Source organism: Gigantopelta aegis, chromosome 2 (genome assembly GCF_016097555.1).
Source record: "Gigantopelta aegis isolate Gae_Host chromosome 2, Gae_host_genome, whole genome shotgun sequence".
In the NCBI taxonomy this organism is placed as follows: Eukaryota; Metazoa; Mollusca; class Gastropoda; order Neomphalida; family Peltospiridae; genus Gigantopelta; species Gigantopelta aegis.
The window spans coordinates 29,020,444-29,043,955 of NC_054700.1; the positions used below are offsets into that span (position 1 = coordinate 29,020,444).

The following is a 23,512-nucleotide window of genomic DNA, read 5'->3' on the forward strand; positions in this document are numbered from 1 at the left end:
ACCAGGATCCCACAGAAGAGAAGAGAGAGAGAGAGAGAGAGAGAGAGGGGTGGCGGGGGGGGTCATTTACGAGTCACGTTGCCAGACGTTTTAGTGAGACACGATCGACTACATGTACACACAGACTGAGCGTCACGGGATCCACTAAAAACCGTTCTCGTAATGATAGGGCTAAAGCTATGTCATTTGCGTAGACTCGGACCACAAACCCCCGAAACCGGTTTCAGCCATCCACCGTTATTACCTGTTAGTTGTACATCACTGCACAAACGGTTGGAAACAGATTGAGAGTATACAACATCCGGGCATAACTTTGTCAGAACATCCTTATATGGCATTTGGCCACAGACCACAATTATTTACGCAGTTTCTATATAGCCTTAATGGCTATATAACTTTTATTAATGTCAGTAGGCTTATGGATTTTTGCATGCACCTTTGCCTGCCTGAGGGCAACACACCGTGAGAATGAAAACCCCTGTTGTCCAGCTCTTTCGCACAGGATATTGGTTTAAACAAACAAACAAACAAACAAACTAACTAAACCAAGCTGCAGTACAACCATTTTACACACAAAAGCACTACTTTTGCATGGGCCCGAATTCCCACAAAAAAGGTCTTCAATGTCAACAAGTTACACGTTTGCAAACTATATGCTCTCCCCTGTCAACTTCAGTCTAATAGTTGCCACTCCAAAGATGTCTGTTATGAAATAATCAGTCAAACAGCAGACTACTTGCGCGGATATATTTCCGGATGGGACGATAACTGTGATCTGAGGCCATTTCAACTATCTAAATGAAAACCACGTGGTTGTATCACCGTGCACTGGCCAGTAGTGTCATCAGATCTCAATCCCAAAGAATACCGTGGTCGTTCAATCATATACCAGTCGTGGGTCACTGGCTGCGATAGACAAATATCCAATGCACTGCGTAGGAAGGGGGGGGGGGGGCACGTTTCAGATATTTTGCTTTATATTTGCTTTCTAATAGTGTAAAAGTGTGTAAATATAAAAGTGTGCCCCCCCCCCCCCCCCCACACACACACACACTTATTGGCACCTTCCTACGCCACTGCAATGGGTATACAAACGACGAGTGGTATATAAATCTGCTAGACGATGGCGTCGTGGTTAAGCCATCGGACTACAGGCTGGTAGGTACAGAGTTCGCAGCCCGGTACCGGCTCCAACCCAGACGGAGTTCTCAAGGGCTCAATAGGTAGGTGTAAGGCCACTACACCCTCTTCTTTCTCACTAACCACTAAGCGACTAACAACTAACACACTGTCCTGGACAGATAGCCTAGATAGCTGAGGTGTGTGTTCCCAGGACAACGTGCTTGAACCTTAATTGGATATAAGCACGAAAATAAGTTGAAATGAAATTAAATGAAAAGAGAACGGGACACATCGCTCCTTGATTGAGCATTCTATAAATGAGCTGCATTCCGAATTCTCTCCCTCCATCACGACCCCCCCCCCCCCCCCAATTCACTGGGTGAATAGGGGTAATGATGGACAAGAGAGACAAGACAGCCTCCAGAGACGCCACAAATGAGACTGACATAAGAACACAGTGGACGTTCCTTCTTTGTATATCAAGGAACACCGCTAATAGGAGTACGTTGACAATTACCTCCAAACTGTACTGCCTAATTGGCCGGCAGTCGACGAGGCCGTGTGCCATTTGATTGATGGACGGCCGTACGTACGGACGGACTGAAATATGCAATCAGGATGACCGCCGAGCTATAATTATTCATAAACGAGCCGAGCGCTCGAGGCTCGAGGCAATTGGCTTGCTAACAAGTATAGGTCGGAAACACATTGTTGCGACTCACTAATGTCTAGCACGTTGATCGATTTCCTCTATCGGCTGTTCAGTTTACCCCAGGAAATATTCTCGCTGATTGGAAATGTCTTCAGTACGATTTGACCCGCGCAACACGAGAGAATGTACTTCAACTCCGTGACTGTCAAATACCGACGAGAACAAATTATGTTTCGCGCCAACACGCCATTAAACAACGTAAACTCGAGCTGTATTCAATACCGATGTTTTGTCGCGAGACCCCATGGACGATATGGTTTTTCCCGCCCTGTCACATTCATGTCACATTACTGAGCGCTAAGTCCAGTCTAGCGAGCGTTCTTCAACGCCACAAACGTTCGCCTGAATTGTAAAGGACAATTCACACTTCGGTCACTGACCTCATGCTGAAGTGAAATTTAGGTCAGCAGAATAGCTTTTGGCAAATCGAAATGTGCACCAAATATGAACCAAATATGAACTGTGAACTACCACGCGTCACAGATTTACTGAACAACGTAGATTGGGTGTGAACAAAGACATGACTGCGCGAGTGGACTTCTCACCACCAGAGTCGGCGGTAAAGTATGAACCTTACCTAATGCCGGTGTAAAGGGAACACATGTCCCTTGGCATAGTAGGCTCTCCGGACTTTCTGTCCTAGGGATACAAGCCCTAGGTCTAGCATATCTAGCAATGCAGGTCACAGGACTTACATTCCCTGGGAATGCTGGTCTGACTGGATGGATTGCCAAATCCTGACCGAGCTTGCATTCCTGTAAAGTTAAAATCTAAGTCCTGTGGTACACATGGAAATTAAATTATAATGTAAATAAAACGAAATTCAGGTTCCTTTCTGTTTTATTTAAATTAACTTTGGGTGGGGCTTTTTATGGGGTTTGTTTCTTTTCTTCTTTTTTTTTTTTTGGGGGGGGGGGGGGGGGGTTGCCACCTGTTTAAATAGTTTCTATTTATTCCAGTATTTTCCAGTTATTCATTTTTTATGCGCTCTACGGTAAACCAAAAGGCCACGTCGAGAACCAATCGAATAGTTCGCGAACGGTAGCGAAACGTTTGCTGGCTGAACTTAGGGCAGGTTAGGGTGCACGTTTTGATCACGTTCAGAGTTATTTTTACACTCTACGCCACACCTCGCTGACTCTGCATGTGCATAACAACCTATAACAATTAGCACAGCTTTGAAATGACCTACATTGGAGAATGATTTACATATAGGATACACTGCGCTGTACCACAGCCGAATTACTCTCGCTTTGCATCGCTCCTCTGAGACTAATTCAAGAAGAATCCCCTTAGCATGCAAATTTATATAGTATCAATGTGCTAACATCTTAAATGGCTCCCCATAATCCAAGCTTGGGGAGCAATTAATCAATCCCTCTGTGTTTTTACGACGACGTTTGATATATGTAGTGATCACTTTTGTCGTCGTTTCGATGGAGGAACGGTTGCTATTGGAGATATATAAATACCTATGTGTTTTCGACGTCGTATATCGCTGGTACAAGGACTGTGAGAGAAAACAAAAGAACTGTTGAAAACTGCCAAAGCCAATGGCAACACAAGTAAATATTACTGTAAACATTTTTCACGATCAATGATAAATAGATACCAATATTAATAATTAGTCATCTTGTTTTCATACTTTTCGAAGATGGCCGTCATGTTTTAAAACAATATCCAGTTTTTTATTTTATTTTTTGCTCATAAATAATACACCTTATGCTAAACAAAGGTTATCAACATATTATATTTTATCTGTGATCCGTTCCTGTCACATTAACCACTTTCAAGCATTATTTACTTCATCAAGCAAAATAACTAATGTTCTTTCGTTCCATGGCCAACGCTAGCCCGAGTACTCTGACTGTAAGAGAGCTAGACGGACATTTGGACATAAACACGCTCTCATTACAGTCAGAGACCAACCTATGTCTTTTTTTGGCAATTCCTGACTACCAAACGGTAGGCAACGAGTCCCGCTCTAATACCACAACAATCCTATGTTTGACGTCAAATACCTTTACATCAATCATTTTCGAGTTAAGTGATACAAAAAAATCCACATATTAATCACTAATACACATACTACAGAAAGAAACCCGACAGCACCCACATTCAGCTACGCTTCGTGACACTCCGTCGCAACAATTGCAAAGCTCGGCGATCTATTTCGAGACGTAGACCACGTGATCGCGCACTGGGCGATTCCGCCTTGTGCAGCAGTTACAGGGGCCGTCTCATATCAAGCGAAGTTACAACATGGAAGAGTTGGCTAATGCCGTTTTGGATGAATTTGGATTTCATTACGTCATTAAACCAAAACAATTACACATTATTGATTCCATTTTTGAATTTGAAGGATACATTTGGGGTGTTATCGACAGGATACGGCAAAAGTATGTGCTACGTACTGCCTCCTCTTATGAGACGACCCCTGTAACTGCTGCACAAGGCGGAATCGCCCAGTCTCGAAATAGATCGCCGAGCTTTGTAATTGTTGCAACGGAGTGTCACGAAGCGTAGCTGAATGTGGGTGCTGTCGGGGTTTCTTTCTGTAGTATGTGTATTAGTGATTAATATGTGGATTTTTTTGTATCACTTAACTCGAAAATGATTGATGTAAAGGTATTTGACGTCAAACATAGGATTGTTTGTGGTATTAGAGCGGGACTCGTTGCCTACCGTTTGGTAGTCAGGAATTGCCAAAAAAAGACATAGGCTGGTCTCTGACTGTAATGAGAGCGTGTTTTTATTCGACAAGAGCACATTGTCCGTCTAGGACTCTCTTACAGTCAGAGGAAACCCGCTCGGGCATAGGCCACTCTTCAATAGTAACATTTCCTCTTGCGCTTCCCAACTGTATCACAAACCATCGAACCGTTTAAACTGGTCGACGTCGGACACTCACTTTGCATGGTTATGGATTACTACCTTTTTGGCGTATAGTTACCAGCCTGTTCCATTGAACCAAATCAAATTGTTTATGCCGATAAGCTGTTACAGTCGTTTACTAGTAAAAACTGACGTATATGGTTACTACAGCGTATCAACCACAATTCCCAGTTAACGCAGTACACCAATAAATAAAAAGTGTGGCACCTACCTGCAGACAATCACGTTTAATCTACCTGCAAGACAATGGGGGGGGGGGGGGGGGAGATCAAATAATAATTAAGGGATTTAATCTTTTTATTAGCAACCGACATTTTATTTACTTTTTAAATTGCAGTTCCATTTTTGGGGGTATCCTGCACTAGTTTCAACCACTGGTGTATAACAACTGTATAACAAATAAAAGTGTATTGAGCTGAACAGTTCAGGCCCTTTTAAGGGCTCCTATTGGCAACCTAGGGAGACATGTCAGCACCAGATAAGTCCAATTAACGAGCTACTCTCGGCCTACTAAATTCCAAACCCATACGTAGCTCCCTACCTTTCCATTTAGATCGACCGTTCAAAATTGCTCCTAAATTCCTTCATTAAAAATGCGCACTCATTCTTTTTGGCTTAATCCTACGGGACATTCCAAATTCCATAGCACCCTCCGCCTGTTACCGGCCCCGGTCGGACTGCTGGTGCTCCCTTGCTCCTGGCAGTGCAGGCGACCCGCCCTCCTACTCACCAACACCTTTCCTGTCCTGGACGGATGAGCCGGCCGAGACCGGCACCTGTGCCTAGGACAGGCGTGCGCTACAACATATTGCTCTGAATGTGCACGTTAAACAATTCCATCCATCCATCCAAAAGTGTATTTATTTATTGCCAATGAATAATAGTATTTGCACAAATAATCAATGTCACATATTACTATCAATCATAGCCGCAGCTGTTTGTACTTCGTAAATATCTTGTGCCATGCAACCTATAAAAGCGACCTGTTCTTTACACCTCTCCCACCCACCCCAACCCTTTTCCTGACCCGCACGGAGGAGCCCGCCAAGGCCAACACCTGCGCCTATGACAGGCGTCCGCTACAACAGCTTGCTCTAAATGTGCACGTAAAACCCTACAACCTGACCTGACCTGCACCTCGAACTTTGACACGGAACTCTCTTCTTTGATACTACCATGCAACCTTAAGCGCTATGCGTAAGGTTTGCTTTGCCTAAAGTCTGTCACCGCTCACGTGACTGTCTGTCTCCGCTCACGTGATTGTCTGTCACCAGGCATAAGTTTTCGTTACGCGTTGGGCACATCATCGGATTTAAAGCCAGTGGCGGATCCAGAAAATCCATTTAGGGGGCCCCAATGACATGAAGCGGAATGCCAAGGAAACTTTGGGAGAGGTTTGGAGAGGATCGCCCTCTCACCCTTCATTAATATATAATAAAATTATAACGGTCTCAAAAGGTCCCCCTACAACCGCCTCTGAAAGCCGCAGTCTCTAAATCAGTGTTAATATTTAAATATTTAAAACAGATCATCTAGTTCCGTTTCGTACTTAGAGAGCGTTATAAGTCATTGAATGTCCCATACGGTTGATTACCTAAGTCGCATACAAATGTTTCTTGAGCCATTTAGTAGGTCATTTGGACTATGCGACCCCGATATTATCTAAAGTAACCTTGTTATAAATAAGTTTCAGTATTGTGTGTATGCAAACTAGGTTCATTATTTTTTGACCTCATTTTGATTTTACATTTCACGATTAACTGAAAAACTTACAATGAACCAATAGAATATGCGTTTGCTGTTCATGTATACTGCATTCATAGGAAAAAAAACATCCATAGAATATCATTCTCTATACGATGAATCTCTAGTCAGAACAGTCCGATACAAATTAGATTTTAAAGCACTCCGTACCTATCTAATCCTTTTAAGCTTATATTTTCTCTTCCATTATTGTGATAATAACATGTTGAGCCAGTGGCAAGGTGTTTCTTAAAGGAAGATTTGTTTTGACAGAACGAAACACTAAGATGGCACTTACACCGATTTCTCATAATAATGGCGATCAATTGATATTGTAATGAAGAGTTCAAACCATTACTTCCAATAGCTTCTAATCACGTTAAGGATTAGGGACAGGAGTGCATACGGGGCTTTTATGACAGGCTGTCTAGGACACTGCAAATGCGTTATTAATATGTTCTATACATATGGTAATCAAACGTAGACATGAACGTAAATGGACAAAATGATATGTTCAGAAAAAACGCCACGAGACAAACAATACCTTCGCGTTCAATAACCTCCTTGTTGTTTTGCATTAATACACCAACAAATAAAAGAGAAAATTGGATTTTAAAGTCATGATTGTAGCTAAAGCTGGATCGCGTCGAATAGTGGATGGACACTGACAGAATAGAGAAATAAAGAACAACAACAAAACTAATTTGGATTAGGTTACAATAAAACATACTTGTTTGTGACGGTAACATTCAAGCAGGGTAGGTATGTGGAATAGCGTCCATAATCAGGAGCGTGACTATTAATAGTTACGTTGGTTAACCCCACCAAACAGAAGACACGTGTAGAAGAGGAAGGAAATGTTTTATTTAATGACGCACTCAACACATTTTATTTACGGTTACATGGCGTCAGACATATGGTTAAGGACCACACAGATATAGAGAGAGGAAACGCGGTGTCGCGACTTCATGGGCTACTCTTTCCGATTAGCAGCAAGGGATCTTTTATATGCATCATCCCACAGTCAGGATAGTACATACCACGGCCTTTGTTACACCAGTTGTGGAGTACTGGCTGGAACGAGAAATAGCCCAATGGGGCCACCGACGGGGATCGATCCTAAGCCGACCGCGCATCAAGCGAGCGCTTTACCACTGGGCTACGCCCCGCCCCTGTGTAAAAGAGAGGCACAGAGAGAGAGAGAGAGAGAGAGAGAGAGAGAGAGAGAGAGAGAGAGAGAGAGAGAGAGAGGAGAGAGAGAGAGAGAGAGAGAGAGAGAGAGAGAGAGAGAGAGAGAGAGAGAGAGAGAGAGAGAGAGAGAGAGAGAGAGAGAGGAGAGAGAGAGAGAGAGAGAGAGAGAGGTTAGAGAGAGAGAGAGAGGTTAGAGAGAGAGAGAGAGAGACACAGAGAGAGAGAGAGAGAGAGAGAGAGAGAGAGAGAGAGAGAGAGAGAGAGAGAGAGAGAGAGAGAGAGGACAGAACGAAAGGGAAAAGGAGAGACCGAGAAAGAGTCAATAAATAAAATGTGACGTAAATTCTGGAGGGCCGCCGCAGTACGTTTGCTTACATGATTAATTTACATTTATTTTGTAAAGTTATCAAATTTTAAAAGTATGTGATCTGGGCTCCGTTCCACGAAGCGATCTCAGTGCTAAGATCGCCTTAAGTGCATAAGGTAGTTAAGCACTAAAGGTAATCTTAGCGTTAAGACGTCTTCGTGGAACGGCGCCCTGGACAATATCACATACTTTTATTACACTGGATACGCTACTTGTAATAAGATAGATAGAGGATTCGTCACGAGTGGGTTTTTTAGTATGGAAAATATCAACCGAGTCTACGTTAATCGGTAGTTGAAGAGTTGAAGAGGTTCTGTCGAGACAAATACCGATTATACGGCGATTAACTAGACGAGGCTGATATTATACATATATTAAAATAACATTTTCATTCGATATTTAGTAAATCATATAACTAAAGTCGCCTCCACAGGGCCGTAGCTACCGGGCGGGGGAAGGAAAAAAATCCGGAAAAAATTATAGAAACTTTAAGAAAACTCTCTTCTTAACCGTTTAAGGAGTTTTAGACTATTAACTACTCAGTTGCTCCCCCACCACAAAATTTTTTTCTAGCTACGGCCCTGCTCCATCAGTAATACAACGTCATCACGATTAGCACAAATTAGTTTGACGTCACGCATTTTAATGAAATCTTATGAAAACGATACGCTTGTAACTATAAACAAATGACCCACTGACAGCAATACATTATTACTTGGAGACCTTGCAAATTTGTATATACCTTTAAATGTGCTTACCATTATTACACGGGTTAATACATTAAATTATCACATGGGTTTATGCAATGGATATCATGGGTAAGTTATAGGATAAATATATTTATTATATACATAGCTATGATATATACAGATCTATAGAAAGTCACATTTTCACTGTATTTTAGTTACTAAAAAATAGAAATCATATTTACAGATTTGTGAACAAATTCATGATTCATTTATCTCCCTTGTAAATTAAGGGGCGAGAGTGCTCGCTTGAGGTGCTTGTGTCGCAGGATCGAACCACCTCGGTGGATCCATTAAGCTTATTGGTTTTTCTCGTTCCAACCAGTGCACAACAACTGGATAAAGGCCGTGGTATGTGTTTTGTTGTCTGTGGGAAAAGTGTATATAAAAGATCCCTTGCTGCATTAAAAACAAATGTCGCGGGTTTCCTCTGATGACAACGAGTCAGAATTACCAAATGTTTGATATCCAATAGCCGATGATTAATTAATCGATATGCTACAGTGGTGTCGTCAAACAAAAACAAACTCTCCCTTGTAAATTATTACGTTTTAATTATTGAGGTCAGCGTTGCTTCATCGTTTTCAAGTTTGATGATTACCAGTGCATCTGATCGAATTTGATTTTTTAAAATAATTGTGTTTTAATTTAAGACATGATGTGCAATTACAATAAAATATCTAAAACTGATTGAGTACGGAACTAAATAATGATGACACAATGTCCTCTTGTTGAGTTTAAGTTAAAGTTTAACTTGGAAGATCGCTTTGTCAGCTACGTTTCCACAGCAGCATTACAAAATAATTATTAATCTAATAATTAAATAGAGATAATTTTTATTATTTTACAAAGGTCATGGTCAGGTACAGTTTTTGGAGAACTTCCAATGGAACACGTATACCATGGCGTTACGTGTTTTCGACAGGATATGCGAAAGATATTAACAAAAAGACGAAAGATATTGTCAAAACCTAGGAAAGATGTATATAAGAGATAGAACATCTCATGGTGTATTTTCGAATACAATTTGTATGTCAACTCGTGATATGTGAAAACCATATTTTCACTTATTTCTTCGCATTTTGTGAAAATATTTGTGAAAATATTGTTTTCACACATCACGTCTTGACACAAAAATCGTATTTGAAAACCCCCAAACATGAAATAGCCTTTATATATTTCACTACTGTCTTATATTATGCAAAGTGTCTAGGGGGTTCGGATATATGCTCCCCTGTAAAATTTCGAAAATTAGATATCCTGAAATCCTGTATTGTATAAGTACAATTCATCTCTGCCTTAAGATTTACTACCAATAACATTTTTAATTCAGAACTATTTGGGGGAGGGGGCTAGAAGCACCCAACCTCCTGTTCCGCCCTACCTGATATAGTGTATAATCGTACTACATTTATTACACAACAGAATGAATCTTTCAGTTGTTAATTATTGACGTCACGCAATATCACGTCTGCCAATGGTTGGCCGAAATACAGCGAGTGTTGCTGTTCTGTTCTCTGGGGAAGAGAGATACCAATAACTTATCACACTTCAACACGATTATATAGCTATTTGGTAGGCAAGGAAACTATAATACATGACGTCAAAATCGACAGACGAAAGCAATGATTTCAATTGATAAATTATGTGTTGTAATCAAAATACAACGCTTCTGGCCTTTATCCACGTGGTAATAGAAGAAATAAAAGTTAATATAAGGTTTCATTACATTGTTTTGTTGCCACGGTAGCTGAAGCAACAACAGAACTGTGTTTCTAAACATCCCTAATGTACACATGCGATCCAATTTAAGACCTAATAAAATATTAAAAGAAAAGATAAGACAAGTTGTTATATACCATATTATATCTCACAACGATTTGTTTCGAAACGCATCAAACGAGCAAAAGCGATTTGGCTACGTGTATATACAACCAGTTACATATCAGATAAATAATCTGACAGGAGATGAAGTTATTATAAAAATTTGTTTACATATCCTCTAAAACTAGCGTGAAAACAAATTTAAAGGTTTTTTCCAACTAAACCTTATAAATTTATGTTGTTTGTGCTTGCAGTTATGTTATTTGTCACAGTTTCAGTTTTACTTTTACGTCACAGACCAATCAATTTTCGTCGTTCTTATTTCATTCGATGGTTTGGCTGTAGCGACCGGGTCATCGCCGTGGGGCGACTAATCTTACGTCATCAAATCGATATTCCACTAATGTTATACCGTTATGTGATACCAAATATATCACACGGTGTGTAATAAATAGATTTTGATGAGAGAATCCATTAAAAATTTGACTGGTTCTCGCCTTTTCACGCTCATTTAACATTCGAACACTAAGCACACATTTCGTAACGCAGGGCAGCGCTCGCGTTGATTGCTCTCGGTTAAGTATCCCTGAATTTACTGGTGGCAATGTACATCCTACGTGTTCATGTGTTTGGTGTGCAGTGGCGATGTACATCCTACGTGTTTCTGTTTGGGGTGCGGTGGCGATGTACATCCAACGTGTTTCTGTTTGGGGTGCGGTGGCGATGTACATCCTACGTGTTTCTGTTTGGGGTGCGGTGGCGATGTACATCCTACGTGTTTCTGTTTGGGGTGCGGTGGCGATGTACATCCAACGTGATCATGTGTCTGGGGTGCGGTGGCGATGTACATCCTACGTGTTCATATTTGGGGTGCGGTGGAGATGTACATCCTACGTGTTCATGTGTTTAGGGTGCAGTGGCGATGTACATCCTACGTGTTCATGTTTGGGGTGCGGTGCCGATGTACATCCTACGTGTCCATGTGTTTGGGGTGCGGTGCCGATGTATATCCTACGTGTTTCTGTTTGGGGTGCGGTGCCGATGTACATCATACGTGTTCATCTGTTTGGGGTGTGGTGGCGATGTACATCCTACGTGTTCATGTGTTTGGGGTGCGGTGGCGATGTACATCCAACGTGTTCATGTGTTTGGTGTGCGGTAGCGATGTACATCCTACGTGTTCATGTGTTTGGGGTGCGGTGCCGATGTACATTCTACGTGTTCATGTGTTTGTGGTGTGGTGGCGATGTACATCCAACGTATTCATGTGTTTGGGGTGCGGTGGCGATGTACATTCTACGTGTTCATGTGTTTGGGGTGCGGTGGCGATGTACATCCAACGTGTTCGTGTTTGGTGTGCGGTGGCGATGTATATCCTACGTGTTTCTGTTTGGGGTGCGGTGCCGATGTACATCATACGTGTTCATCTGTTTGGGGTGTGGTGGCGATGTACATCCAACGTGTTCATGTGTTAGGGTGCGGTGGCGATGTACATCCTACGTGTTCGTGTGTTTGGTGTGCGGTGGCGATGTACATCCTATGTGTTCGTGTGTTTGGTGTGCGGTGGCGATGTACATCCTACGTGTTCGTGTGTTAGGGGTGCGGTGGCGATGTACATCCTACGTGTTCGTGTGTTACGGGTGCGGTGGCGATGTACATCCTACGTGTTCGTGTGTTTGGTGTGCGGTGGCGATGTACATCCTACGTGTTCATGTGTTTGGTGTGCGGTGGCGATGTACATCCAACGTGTTCATGTGTTAGGGGTGCGGTGGCGATGTATATCCCACGTGTTCATGTGTTAGGGGTGCGGTGGCGATGTATATCTTACGTGTTCATGTGTTAGGGGTGCGGTGGAGATTTATATGCCACGTGTTCATGTGTTTGGGATGCGGTGGCGACGTACACATCCTACTGTTAATGCGTTTACGGTGGCGATGTATATCATACGTGTTCATGTGTTTGGGGTGCGGTGGAGATGTATATCCCACGTGTTCATGTGTTTGGGGTGCGGTGGCGATGTATATCCCACGTGTTCATGTGTTTGGGGTGCGGTGGCGACGTACACATCTTACTGTTAATGCGTTTTCGGTGGCAATGTACATCATACGTGTTCATTTGTTTTCCGTTGTAATGACAATGTACATTTGTTTGGGTTTCAGGTCAAAACATTCGGTAGAAAATGTAAATATGCGCTATTTGTCCCAAGGTCGGTTATGTTGTGTAAATAAAATGATGTTTCATTCTAGCAGACCGTAAAATAGAGATGATTCGCTGAGCAGACGATAAAAGAGGTACGGACATTACAGATTGGGTTCATATATATTTTTAATTATACATCAAGAACCATTGAACTTTTATTAAAATAATATGACACGTGACACTAAATATAGTCATTATTAAGGTTATACATCATTAAAAGCCTCTTCTTGTTAGTCATTGCATTATTTGTTTACCTAGTAAAGGGTCATGGTCAGCATTCACTAACTCAACCTCATTGGAATGTATAGTTATCGTCAGTGTCGTCAGGGCAAGCGATATTCGTAAAACTGACCGAGACACGAGACAGATCTTTACTTAGTCATTATGCTTTTGCAGTATAAATAGTGATTTATACGCACGCATGCACACGAGCTACTCTTGGCTTACTACTGTCTAAAACTATACGTAGCTCACTATCTTTATCTTTCGGCTGACCGTTCAAAATTGCGCCTAAATTCCTTCATCAAAAATGCGCGCCCATTCTCTTTGGCTTAATCCTACGGGACATTCCAAATTCCATAGCACCATATCACCCTCTACCTGTTACCGGCTACTGTCGGACTGCTGGTCTCCCCTCCAAACCACCCCACCCCACCGCTTTCCTGTCCTGGACGGAGGAGCCTGTGCCCAGGACAGGCGTGAGCTACAACAGCTTGTTCTGAATGTGCACGTTAAACACTCTGACCTGACCTGACGTATGCACACACAGTTAGTCCATAAGCCAGGACCAAAAATTTGGGCAATGGGTACCACCTGAGAGGGTGGGTGGGTGGGGGGACGATTTCTCGTAGTGATTTTTTTCAAGGCCTACATCCCTAGGGATGCAAAAATGTATGACAGCATTGCAGGACTTACAGCTTACAGCTTTCTGTGTGTAACTACCAACTTTGTTACTCTACCCCCATTTCCGCGGCAGCTATATTTCGATCCAACTGCTAGGGGTGACTACGCAAAAAAAAAAGCATCGTAAAATATTAATCACGGCAATTGGTGTACCAAAACGTGGCAGGTGGGGATTCAATACATTAGCCAATTCATATATGTTAATAATACTGAACTCTTTTGAGCGTTAGGGTCTCATATAACAGGGTTTTTTTGTAACGTTACAAATACAAATATTCCTTTTGAAAGTTCTTGTTGCAACAGAAGCTCAAATGGACATCCAGTTAATATGTACATCCTGTATATGAAGTTTTCGTGGAAGTATTTCTGTGTAGCGACCCTTTTAGTAACGTCCACCCCTTTGCTCAAGAGCAATATCTCAAAGGAATTGTTAACAGGGCAACTAAATTAAAATATAAAATATGTATTAAGACAGACATGGCAAAACTAAGGGTAGAGCAAGTTGGTGTGGTATAAATCTGAGAAATAGAAGCACTGGTGTCATCATTTGAAGGTTAGGGTCTCACAACAGAGGCACAGAGAGAGAGAGAGAGAGAGAGAGAGAGAGAGAGAGAGAGAGAGAGAGAGAGAGAGAGAGAGAGAGAGAGAGAGAGAGAGAGAGAGAGAGAGAGAGAGTGTGACAGTATGAGAGAGAGTAAGAGAAAATGTGTAGATATGTGTGTGAGTGAGAGAGAAAAAACAAGCAGACAAGACAGAAACACAGAACAAGAGGTAGAAGAAAGAGACAGAAACACAGAGGCAATACAGAGAGACAGAGATACAGACAAAATAAAAATATAGCCAGACAGACGGACAGAGCGACGGTGAAGACAGAAAACGAATCAACGTTGTAATTGCAATGTTGTTTTAGCGAGGTACTTTTTCATTGGCATTTGCTCAAAAATTGGTGCCTAACCTACATATCACAAAGGTTCTGACCATTTCACGTTCTGTAAGCTAGATACCGCACGTGTATTTTACAATTTATTTTCATATGACCTACAAATCTGACAGGTAGGTTCGTCAGGTTAACTGGGACGTACATGATATGAAACAAGTGAAATGATCTAGTTTATAGCCCAGATAGATGCAATTCCTACGCAGTATCGGGTTCAACACCTGTCGTCTGCGCATGTACCTACGCCGACTGAGACCTAGGCCTACCTACCTGTGTTAAAACGTGAACACAATAAAATCATAAAATTTGAACGCAAGATGACACGACACACTCACCATGTTACAATCCTCCTTCGCTGTGCGTGTTTCCTCTCTCAAAACTACGAATTCCCGACATGTTGTTTTTAATCTCACGAAATTTTCCAACCACCGACAGTTCGCACAAATGTTTGTGTTAAATAAGCCAGCTCGCTTTTGTGTATTACTATTGCTCAAGTTACAAATATGTTAGCGCGCTGTGTCGTTCATTGAGACATGTGTTAAAGCCATTGATAAACAAAGACGTTGATTTATCAGTGGTGTATCGCCTTCCCTGCCACCTTCGTAGAGCGACCTACAAAGATAGCGGATGGTAATTTGTGTTTACATAGACGTAGGGATATATACTCGTGTGCTGATCGCATTAGCAACGACAAGTCGCGACACACAGCTGACAACAACAACAACATCTATTTAAACCCGTTGCCGTTGAGTCCGCGAGTTCGAATATCGATTTCAAAGAAGCAGGTTGAATATCGATATGTGATCTGTTGGCTACACGCTTAACACATTTACATACACACAGGCAGGCGCAGAAAGAAAGAAATGGATCTTTTGTTTAACGTCGCTCTCAACATTTGTATTTACGGCAATATATGGCGTCGGACATTTGTGTCGTGTACAGGAAGCCAAGCGCTCGCCAACTATTTGACAAGAACTATCGTCTCTTAACACCTCTAATTATACATCTAACGTTAGGAGCACGTGCTGTCCTGTTTGTGGGGGACGAGCTTATAAACGATTCCTTCTACGCTGCTAACGGGAAAATGAAGCAGGATTCTGTTGAAACAAAACTCGTCAGAATTACAAAATGTTTGACATCAATAGCCGATGATTAATAAATAAATGTGCTCTAGTGGTGTTAAAGAAAATTAACTTTTCGTGTTTTCGCTGTCGACGAATAATTTTATTGCTGAAAACAAGAGAGGAACATGTTTAACGTCACTTGGCTATTTGGTGTTATTGAGAGAGAGAGAGAGAGAGAGAGAGAGAGAGAGAGAGAGAGAGAGAGAGAGAGAGAGAGAGAGAGAGAGAGAGAGAGAGAGAAAGAGGGGGAGAGACAGAGACAGAGGGGTAGGGAGGGGAGGAGGGGAGGAGGGAGAGAGAGGGCGGGGTGAGAGACAGACAGACAGACAGAGAGAAAGATATGGAGACCCAGAGAGAGAGAGAGAGAGAGAGAGAGAGAGAGAGAGAGAGAGAGAGAGAGAGAGAGAGAGATAGAGAGAGAGAGAGGTGGGGGATGGGGGGGGGGGGGGCAGAGAACCCGTCGGGCACTAGTTGGGACAGGAAGAAACCCCAGTCCAATTCCATGGCATCGCATTGACTAACACTGGCACTGACCTACACCATCACCCCCTCCCACCGACCCATACCATCAACCCCTCCACCTCCCACCGACCTACATCGTCAACCCTCCCCCTCCCACCAGCAGCAAAACAAAGCGAAAGAAATAAGTGAATTGAAAATATATTCAAAATACTTAAATACGCAAGGTGCAACCTGCAGGATTTATGAACACGGTGTTTTTAAAGATGTTTCAGTCTACCTACCTTCTGTACTTGTTTATCGTGTTGTTTTCTTTCTCTCTTTTTTTGTTGTTTTATTTGTTTGTTTGTTTATTTATTTCTCATGTTGGGGTTTCTTTGTTGTTATTGTTGTTTGTTGTTGTTGTTGTTTTTTGTTTTTTAAAACCTTATTCCAGTTACTTAGACAAGGTTCAGTGTTACGTAATTGGGTCTAATTCGAAGATAAGCTGCCAAAATAAGTGCAATACACTTTATTGCTGTTGAACTACATGACATAAATTGTATATCGTACTCGTTTGCACAGTCATTCGATAACATAACTTAACCGTTCTTTGTTTTGTTTTCTCGTACATATTAATTAAGTGTCGATATCTTAAGACAATAACCGGTTGTTTTATTTATCATGAAAACCTGCATAATAGGAAACAAGTAATGAAATGTATTGTTTTGATTCACAGCTTTATCGTTTCCCAGAGTTCTAGATTCACACCTGTTGAATACCTTACCGCTTACAATATCTATACTTCAATTGCCGTCGGTGCCGCCGTTAGGTTTGAGCCCTGTCTATGTATCCGATCACTCTACGGACAGCTTACGGGTAGAAAATTCCGCAATTTCCGAACAGTAGAGATTTTCTTCTTCTTCTTTTTGCAGTGAGAAGGGGTGTTGGGCAGGAGACAAGTTGATACATATAAGTACGGTAGACGCATAATTCGCTTATTATTATTATATACCAATGCTAGATACTGAAACAACGATATTGGAATATTGAGTGAAATCATTAGGACTCACTTCGACAGACAGCAGACTTCCTGGTGACAGCAGGGGCCTAATTCACTAAACTATCGCAACGTTGCGACCTCGCAGTGCAATCAATGCTAAAAGACTTGCAAAGAGGATGCTTTGTTGTCTAACAGAACCTAATTTAAACCTTTGTGAATTTGGCTCCTGGACTGGAAGTCTGAGCATGGCTACCAAATGGAATAAAAAAATAAATTAAAAAAATGTTTTATTTAACGACGCACTCAACACATTTTATTTACGGTTATATGGCGTCAGACATATGGTTAAGGACCACACAGATTTTGAGAGGAAACCCGCTGTCGCCACTACATGGGCTACTCTTCCGATTAGCAGCAAGGGATCTTTTATTTGCGCTTCCCACAGGCAGGATAGCACAAACCATGGCCTTTGTTGAACCAGTTATGGATCGCTGGTCGGTGCAAGGGGTTTACACCTACCCATTGAGCCTTGCGGAGCCTTGCGGAGCACTCACTCAGGGTTTGGAGTCAGTATCTGGGTTAAAAATCCCATGCCTCGACTGGGATCCGAACCCAGTACCTACCAGCCTGTAGACCGATGGCCTAACCACGACGCCACCGAGGCCGGTCATTATGGATTACGTTGTTTTGTTTTGTTTTGTTTAACGACACCAATGGAGCACCTTGATTAAATAAGCATCGAGTATTGGAGAGAAAAAAATGTTTTGTTTAACGACACCACTGGAACACATTGATTTGTTAATCATCGGTTATTGGATGTCAAACATATGGTCATTTTGACACAGTCATAGAGAGGAAACCTGCTATATTTTCCCATTAGTAGCAAGGGATGTTTTATATGCACCATCCCACCATCCCACAGACAGGATAGCACATACTACAGCCTTTGATATACCAGTCGTGGTACACTGGCTGGAACGAGAAAAATCCCAAATGGACCCACTGACGAGGATCGAGCTTAAACCGACCGCGCATCAAGCGAGAACTTTACCACTGAGCTACGTTTTTTTTCTATTCACTTTTCCACAGACAGGAATTCACATACCACGGCCTTTGACCAGTTGTGGTGCACTGGTTGGAACGCGAAAAAAACCCAAATCAGTTGAATGGATCCACCGAGGTGGTTTGATCCTGCGAAACGAGCACCTCGTGTAATTATATTATTTCCAAATTGCCTTAATTAGCATTTACCCTTATCGTAAGTATACACAAATGTATACATTAACTGAAAACAAATCTTTCCCATAGATTTCAGTAACGATCCTTTAACGACTAGATTACGGTATTTTTATTACTAGTATTTGTATTGCAAACACGTCAGGTAGTATATGGGTCTATATAACATCCTTGATCTATCTCGATACGACTTCCGTTCTTCCTACTAAGAAATAAATAGCTGATGAGACAACTGGCCGCTGTAACTAGTATGGACTTTAAAGAACTGATTTTACACAAGATAAGTGAGGGGTAACCCCGAAGTAAACATACCTGCATATTATCTGGTAACTAGGTGTCCGCGTTACGTCACGCCTGTGTTGGGAACGTACACACCGCATGCCAGCTGATTAAAACTATCACATAACCGGGCACACACACCCTCAATCTATGATAGCAAATTCCACTTAACAATTTGGCGAGTCCATTACGTGCGAGAGTAGGGGTGTTGGTCGGTCATGATTCAATAAGTATTATTCATCTCTTACCGTAGATAGATTTAGTCGGGTGGCGATCCACGACGGGAAACCGCTCAATTCAGTAGTAGACCCCATGCAAAAGTCAGGCGCCTGTGAAGAAGTTTGCGGTGTGGGGGATTCGGGGGTCGACCCCCTTTTCCAAGCAAATCTCTCCTCTTTTTTTTTTTAAATAGGGGCGAGACGTAGCCCAGTGGTAAAGCGCTCGCCTGATGTGCGGTTGGTCTGGGATCGATCCCCGTCGGTGGGTCCATTGGGATATTTCTCGTTCCAGCCTAGTGCACCACGACTGGTATATCAAAGCCGTAGTATGTGCTAACCTGTCTATGGGATGATGCATATAAAAGATCCCTTTCTACTAATGAAAATATGTAGCGGGTTTCCTTTCTAAGATTATATGTCGAAATTACCAAATGTTTGACATCCAACAGCCAATGATTAATAAATCAATGTGCTCTAGTGGTGTTGTTAAACCAACAAATCTAAACAAACTCTTTTTTTTGTTTTAAATGTATGTTCCGGGGGAGCCCTGAACGCTTCGCACACCACCTGTAATAGGTTCAAATTCCCCCCCGGTTCAGGTTACCCCCCAGGTAATTTGAACCTAGGTTCAAAGTATCCCCCGTAGTTTCAAATTACCCCCACCCAACAACCAGTAAATTTTCACAAATAGGGTATATTTTTTTACATCGAAACGTTGATATATATATTAAGTATTCCTATAAAATAAAGAAATTATTACACGAGCGGGTGTGTCATACTGATTTTACGAAACTCGTGACAGATTTCATACAAAGAAATCTGTCACTCGTTTCGTAAAATCAGTATGACACACCCGCTCGTGTAATAATCTCTATTTCTTGTATACTACTACCTAAGTTCAGATATAAACTGTTAATAGTCAATACGTAAATAATAGAACACATAATATGTCTGTCCTATTATATTTTACGTATAGCCCCTTCCTGCGTCGACATCACGTCGTCTGTGTATATACACGGACGTTAAACAATGATTCAGTCACTCACCATTTTTCTCCCCAGGAAATACCACAATGTAAAATTAGTCTAATTCACAACACGTTCATGAATCGCCGTCTAGTTTGAGATATTAAATGGTTTAATCCGAAACTTGGGGTAATTTGAAACTACCATATATGTGCAAGTTACCCCCCAGTTTCAGGCTACCCCCGGGGGGTCGTTTGAAACTAAGGGGGTAGCTTGAAACTAGGTTCAAATTACCGGGGAGTAACTTGAATACGGGAGGAATCTGAAACTGGGACACCGGCACACTCATCTGAAACGGATACAATCCCCCCCCCCCCCAACTCCTCCCCCCCCCCCCCCCAACCATTCCACCCCCACCCATTCCTCTATGACTGGTACATCATGTGCTTTCCTGTCTTCGGGAAAATGTAAATGAAGGAAGAAAGAACTGTTGTATTTAATGACGCGCAACACGTTTTTATTTGCGCTTGGCTTACCGACTGAGGATCTATCCCAGATCGACGACGCATCAGACGAGCGCTTTATCACTGGACTACGTTCTTCCCCAAAGTCAGTTTGTTTTGTTTGACGACACCACTAGAGCACATTGATTTATAAATCGTCGACTATTGGACGTCAGACATTTGTTAATTCTAATTCTGATGTGTAGTCTATGAGTTTAGTTCCTGGAGTGCCTGGACAGTAGGTTTGAAAAGCCTCGACGGATCTGTTGGGTTTTCCTGTTCCAACCAGTGCCCTGGCCATGGTGGGAAAGTGCATATAAAAGTGTAGTGCTGCTAATGGATGTATGTCTTGTTTGCTTGTTTAGTAGCAAGGTATCTTTTATATGTACCATCCCAAAGACAGGATAACACATACCACGGCCTTTGGTATACCAGTCGCGGTGCACTGGCTGGAATGGCTAATATGCGTTAAAACGTTTTTGTTTAACGACACCACTAGAGCACATTGATTTATTAATCATCGGCTATTGGATGTCAAACATTTGGTAACTTTGACACATAATCAAAGAGAGGAAAGCCGCTACATTTTCTCACCGACAAGACACCACATACCACGGCCTTTAGTGTACCACATATTGGGTTCACTGAGGGGATTCGATCTACTGACTGAGCTAGATCCTGCTCCCGACGTCCCGCCCCAAATATAAATTTTAAAATAATATATTAAATATATTTTCTTGTTTAGAATATCAGTGTCTGTATGCATGTATTTTCATGATGTTTCTTGTCAACCTAATATTTGAAAGTAGCCCAAACTGGATTTGGTCTCCCAATAATTTGGCACGTACGAATAAATATATATTAGGAAATAAATTCAAGATGACCTTGTGCTAACACTAGGACGACCAGAAACAGATTTAATTTACAAACATAAAAATATATTTAATATGTAATTAAAGGGACATACCCTAGTTTCAACCCATGAAAATTAACACTAAGTTTAGTTAATCTACATACCTGTAACACATTTGGACAAAGTTACAATTGAGTGAAACATGAGTCTGTGACTTTGACATGGTGAAATACCCTCTAAAAATATACTAAAACTCGACTCCATAACTGTTACTTCTCAGACGCAAGTGCGTTTTTAAAAATATAAGAAATACATTTTGTAATATTAAAAAACACCAGGATGACCAAAAACACTTCAAATGTAAGGAAATTAATAATCTAAACAATGAAATCTAAGTAAAGTATGATTTCAGTTATCACAAAGGTGTCTAATAGTAAACAATATGCCTTAGTGTTTAAAAAAATAGGGTATGTCCCTTTAAAAATGTCTGTGTTGGTCGACATCATCATAACAATGGCCGAAAACTCACGATAGTGCTTTTAAAGCTGTTTTAGGGTCCCACATATCGGAGAACAGTAGCGGGTCCAGAAAATCCATTTCAGGGGTGGGGGGGCGGGGGGGGGGGGGTGCAGGGCAATAACATGTGGCCGAAAGCTAGAACCGTTTCCGAAGGGATTCCTCGGTTTCTCCAACGTATTTTTGTTTAAATACAATAAAACTATAACTGTCACAAAATTTGGTGGGCCTCGGCCCCTGGGTCCCCACCTCAGATCCGCCACTGGTGAATATTCCTACAGTTTTGGTAACGACCACAAATATAGAGATATTCACCAATACACCGAGTAAGTGCAGGTATAACGGACTTCAGATTCAAAGAAAGAAAGAAATGTTTTATTTGACCGTTTGCCAGTTTGTGTAGTAGCAGTTTTAGAGATAGCAGCGGCTAATCAGTTGGTTATAAACAAAAGAAAGAAAGAAAGAAATGTTTTATTTAACGACGCACTCAACACATTTTATTTACGGTTATATTGCGTCAGACATATGGTTAAGGACCACACAGATGAGAGAGGAAACCCGCTGTCGCCACTTCATGGACTACTCTTTCCTATTAGCAGCAAGGGATCTTTTATTTGCGCTTCCCACAGGCAGGATAGCACAAACCATGGCCTTTGTTGAACCAGTTATGGATAAATGGTCGGTGCAAGTGGTTTACAACCTACCCATTGAGCCTTGCGGAGCACTCACTCAGGGTTTGGAGTCGGCATCTGGATTAAAAATCCCATACCTCGACTGGGGTCCGAACCCAGTACCTACCAGCCTGTATACCGATGGCCTAATCACGACGCCACCGAGGCCGGTACACCGAATAAGTGCAGGTATAACGGACTTCAGATACAAAGAGAAGTTGAACTAAATTGTGGACAGCTTGTATATATATATTGATCGAGATCACAATCTCAGCGGAGATAGAATCCAGACGTTCGGGCATCTACAGCTCATTCACATTGGACACGCAGCGTCGCGTGCTTTACGGCAAAGTTTGTTTTGTTGAACGACACCACTAGGAGCACATTGATTTATTAATCATCAGCTATTGGATGTCAAACATTTGGTAATTCCGACATAGAGCCTTATGGCGAAAACCCGCTAAAAAAAATTCCATTAGTAGCAAGGGATCTTTTATATGCACGATCCCACAGACAGGATAGCACATACCACGGCCAATGATATACCAGTCGTGGTGCACTGGCTGGAACGAGAAATAGTCCAATGGGCCCATTGTCGTACTTCCAATGAAGGAAGAAGGAAGGACATGTTTTATTTAACGACGCACTTAACACATTTTATTTACGGTTATATGGCGTCAGACCACAAAGATATATAGAGAGGAAACCCGCTGTCGCCATTTCATGGGCTACTCTTTTCGATTAGCAGCATGGAATCTTTTGTATTCACCATCCCATAAACATGATAGCACATACCACGGCCTCTGATATACCAGTCGTGGTGCACTGGCTGGAACGAGAAATAGCCCAATGGGCCCATTGACGTACTTCCAATTAATGCATAAAAGCTAGACCGCGTGCGCTCTTACCCGGAAAGTTTCTAGCTAATACAACGATTGTTATATACAGCACCGTAGCAGGGGGTTTAAAATATATTTTATTGCATATAAGGTACAACTAGATTGGGCACAAGTTATCCAACTTAGAGGCCCTCTCCTCTCCAGTCTTAGCAGGGGGTAAAATGTAAT

At 41.9% G+C, this 23,512-nt stretch overlaps 1 protein-coding gene across 3 annotated transcripts in view; it reads right to left on the bottom strand.

Annotated features, from left to right (window-relative positions):
* Positions 1-23,512, bottom strand: part of LOC121383527 (high affinity cAMP-specific and IBMX-insensitive 3',5'-cyclic phosphodiesterase 8B-like) — a 143,522-nt gene that overhangs the window by 80,510 nt on the left and 39,500 nt on the right. Inside the window, exon 1 of one of the 3 annotated variants that reach the window (XM_041513616.1) lies at positions 18,753-18,851. The exons of 1 other annotated variant lie outside the window; for it this stretch is intronic. In XM_041513616.1, coding sequence (XP_041369550.1) covers positions 18,753-18,758 — 6 coding nt within the window. In that variant the 5' untranslated portion in view covers positions 18,759-18,851. Of the gene's footprint in view, positions 1-14,974; positions 15,351-18,752; positions 18,852-23,512 lie in introns of those variants that run through there. One more of the 3 variants, XM_041513623.1, reaches the window with a different exon arrangement.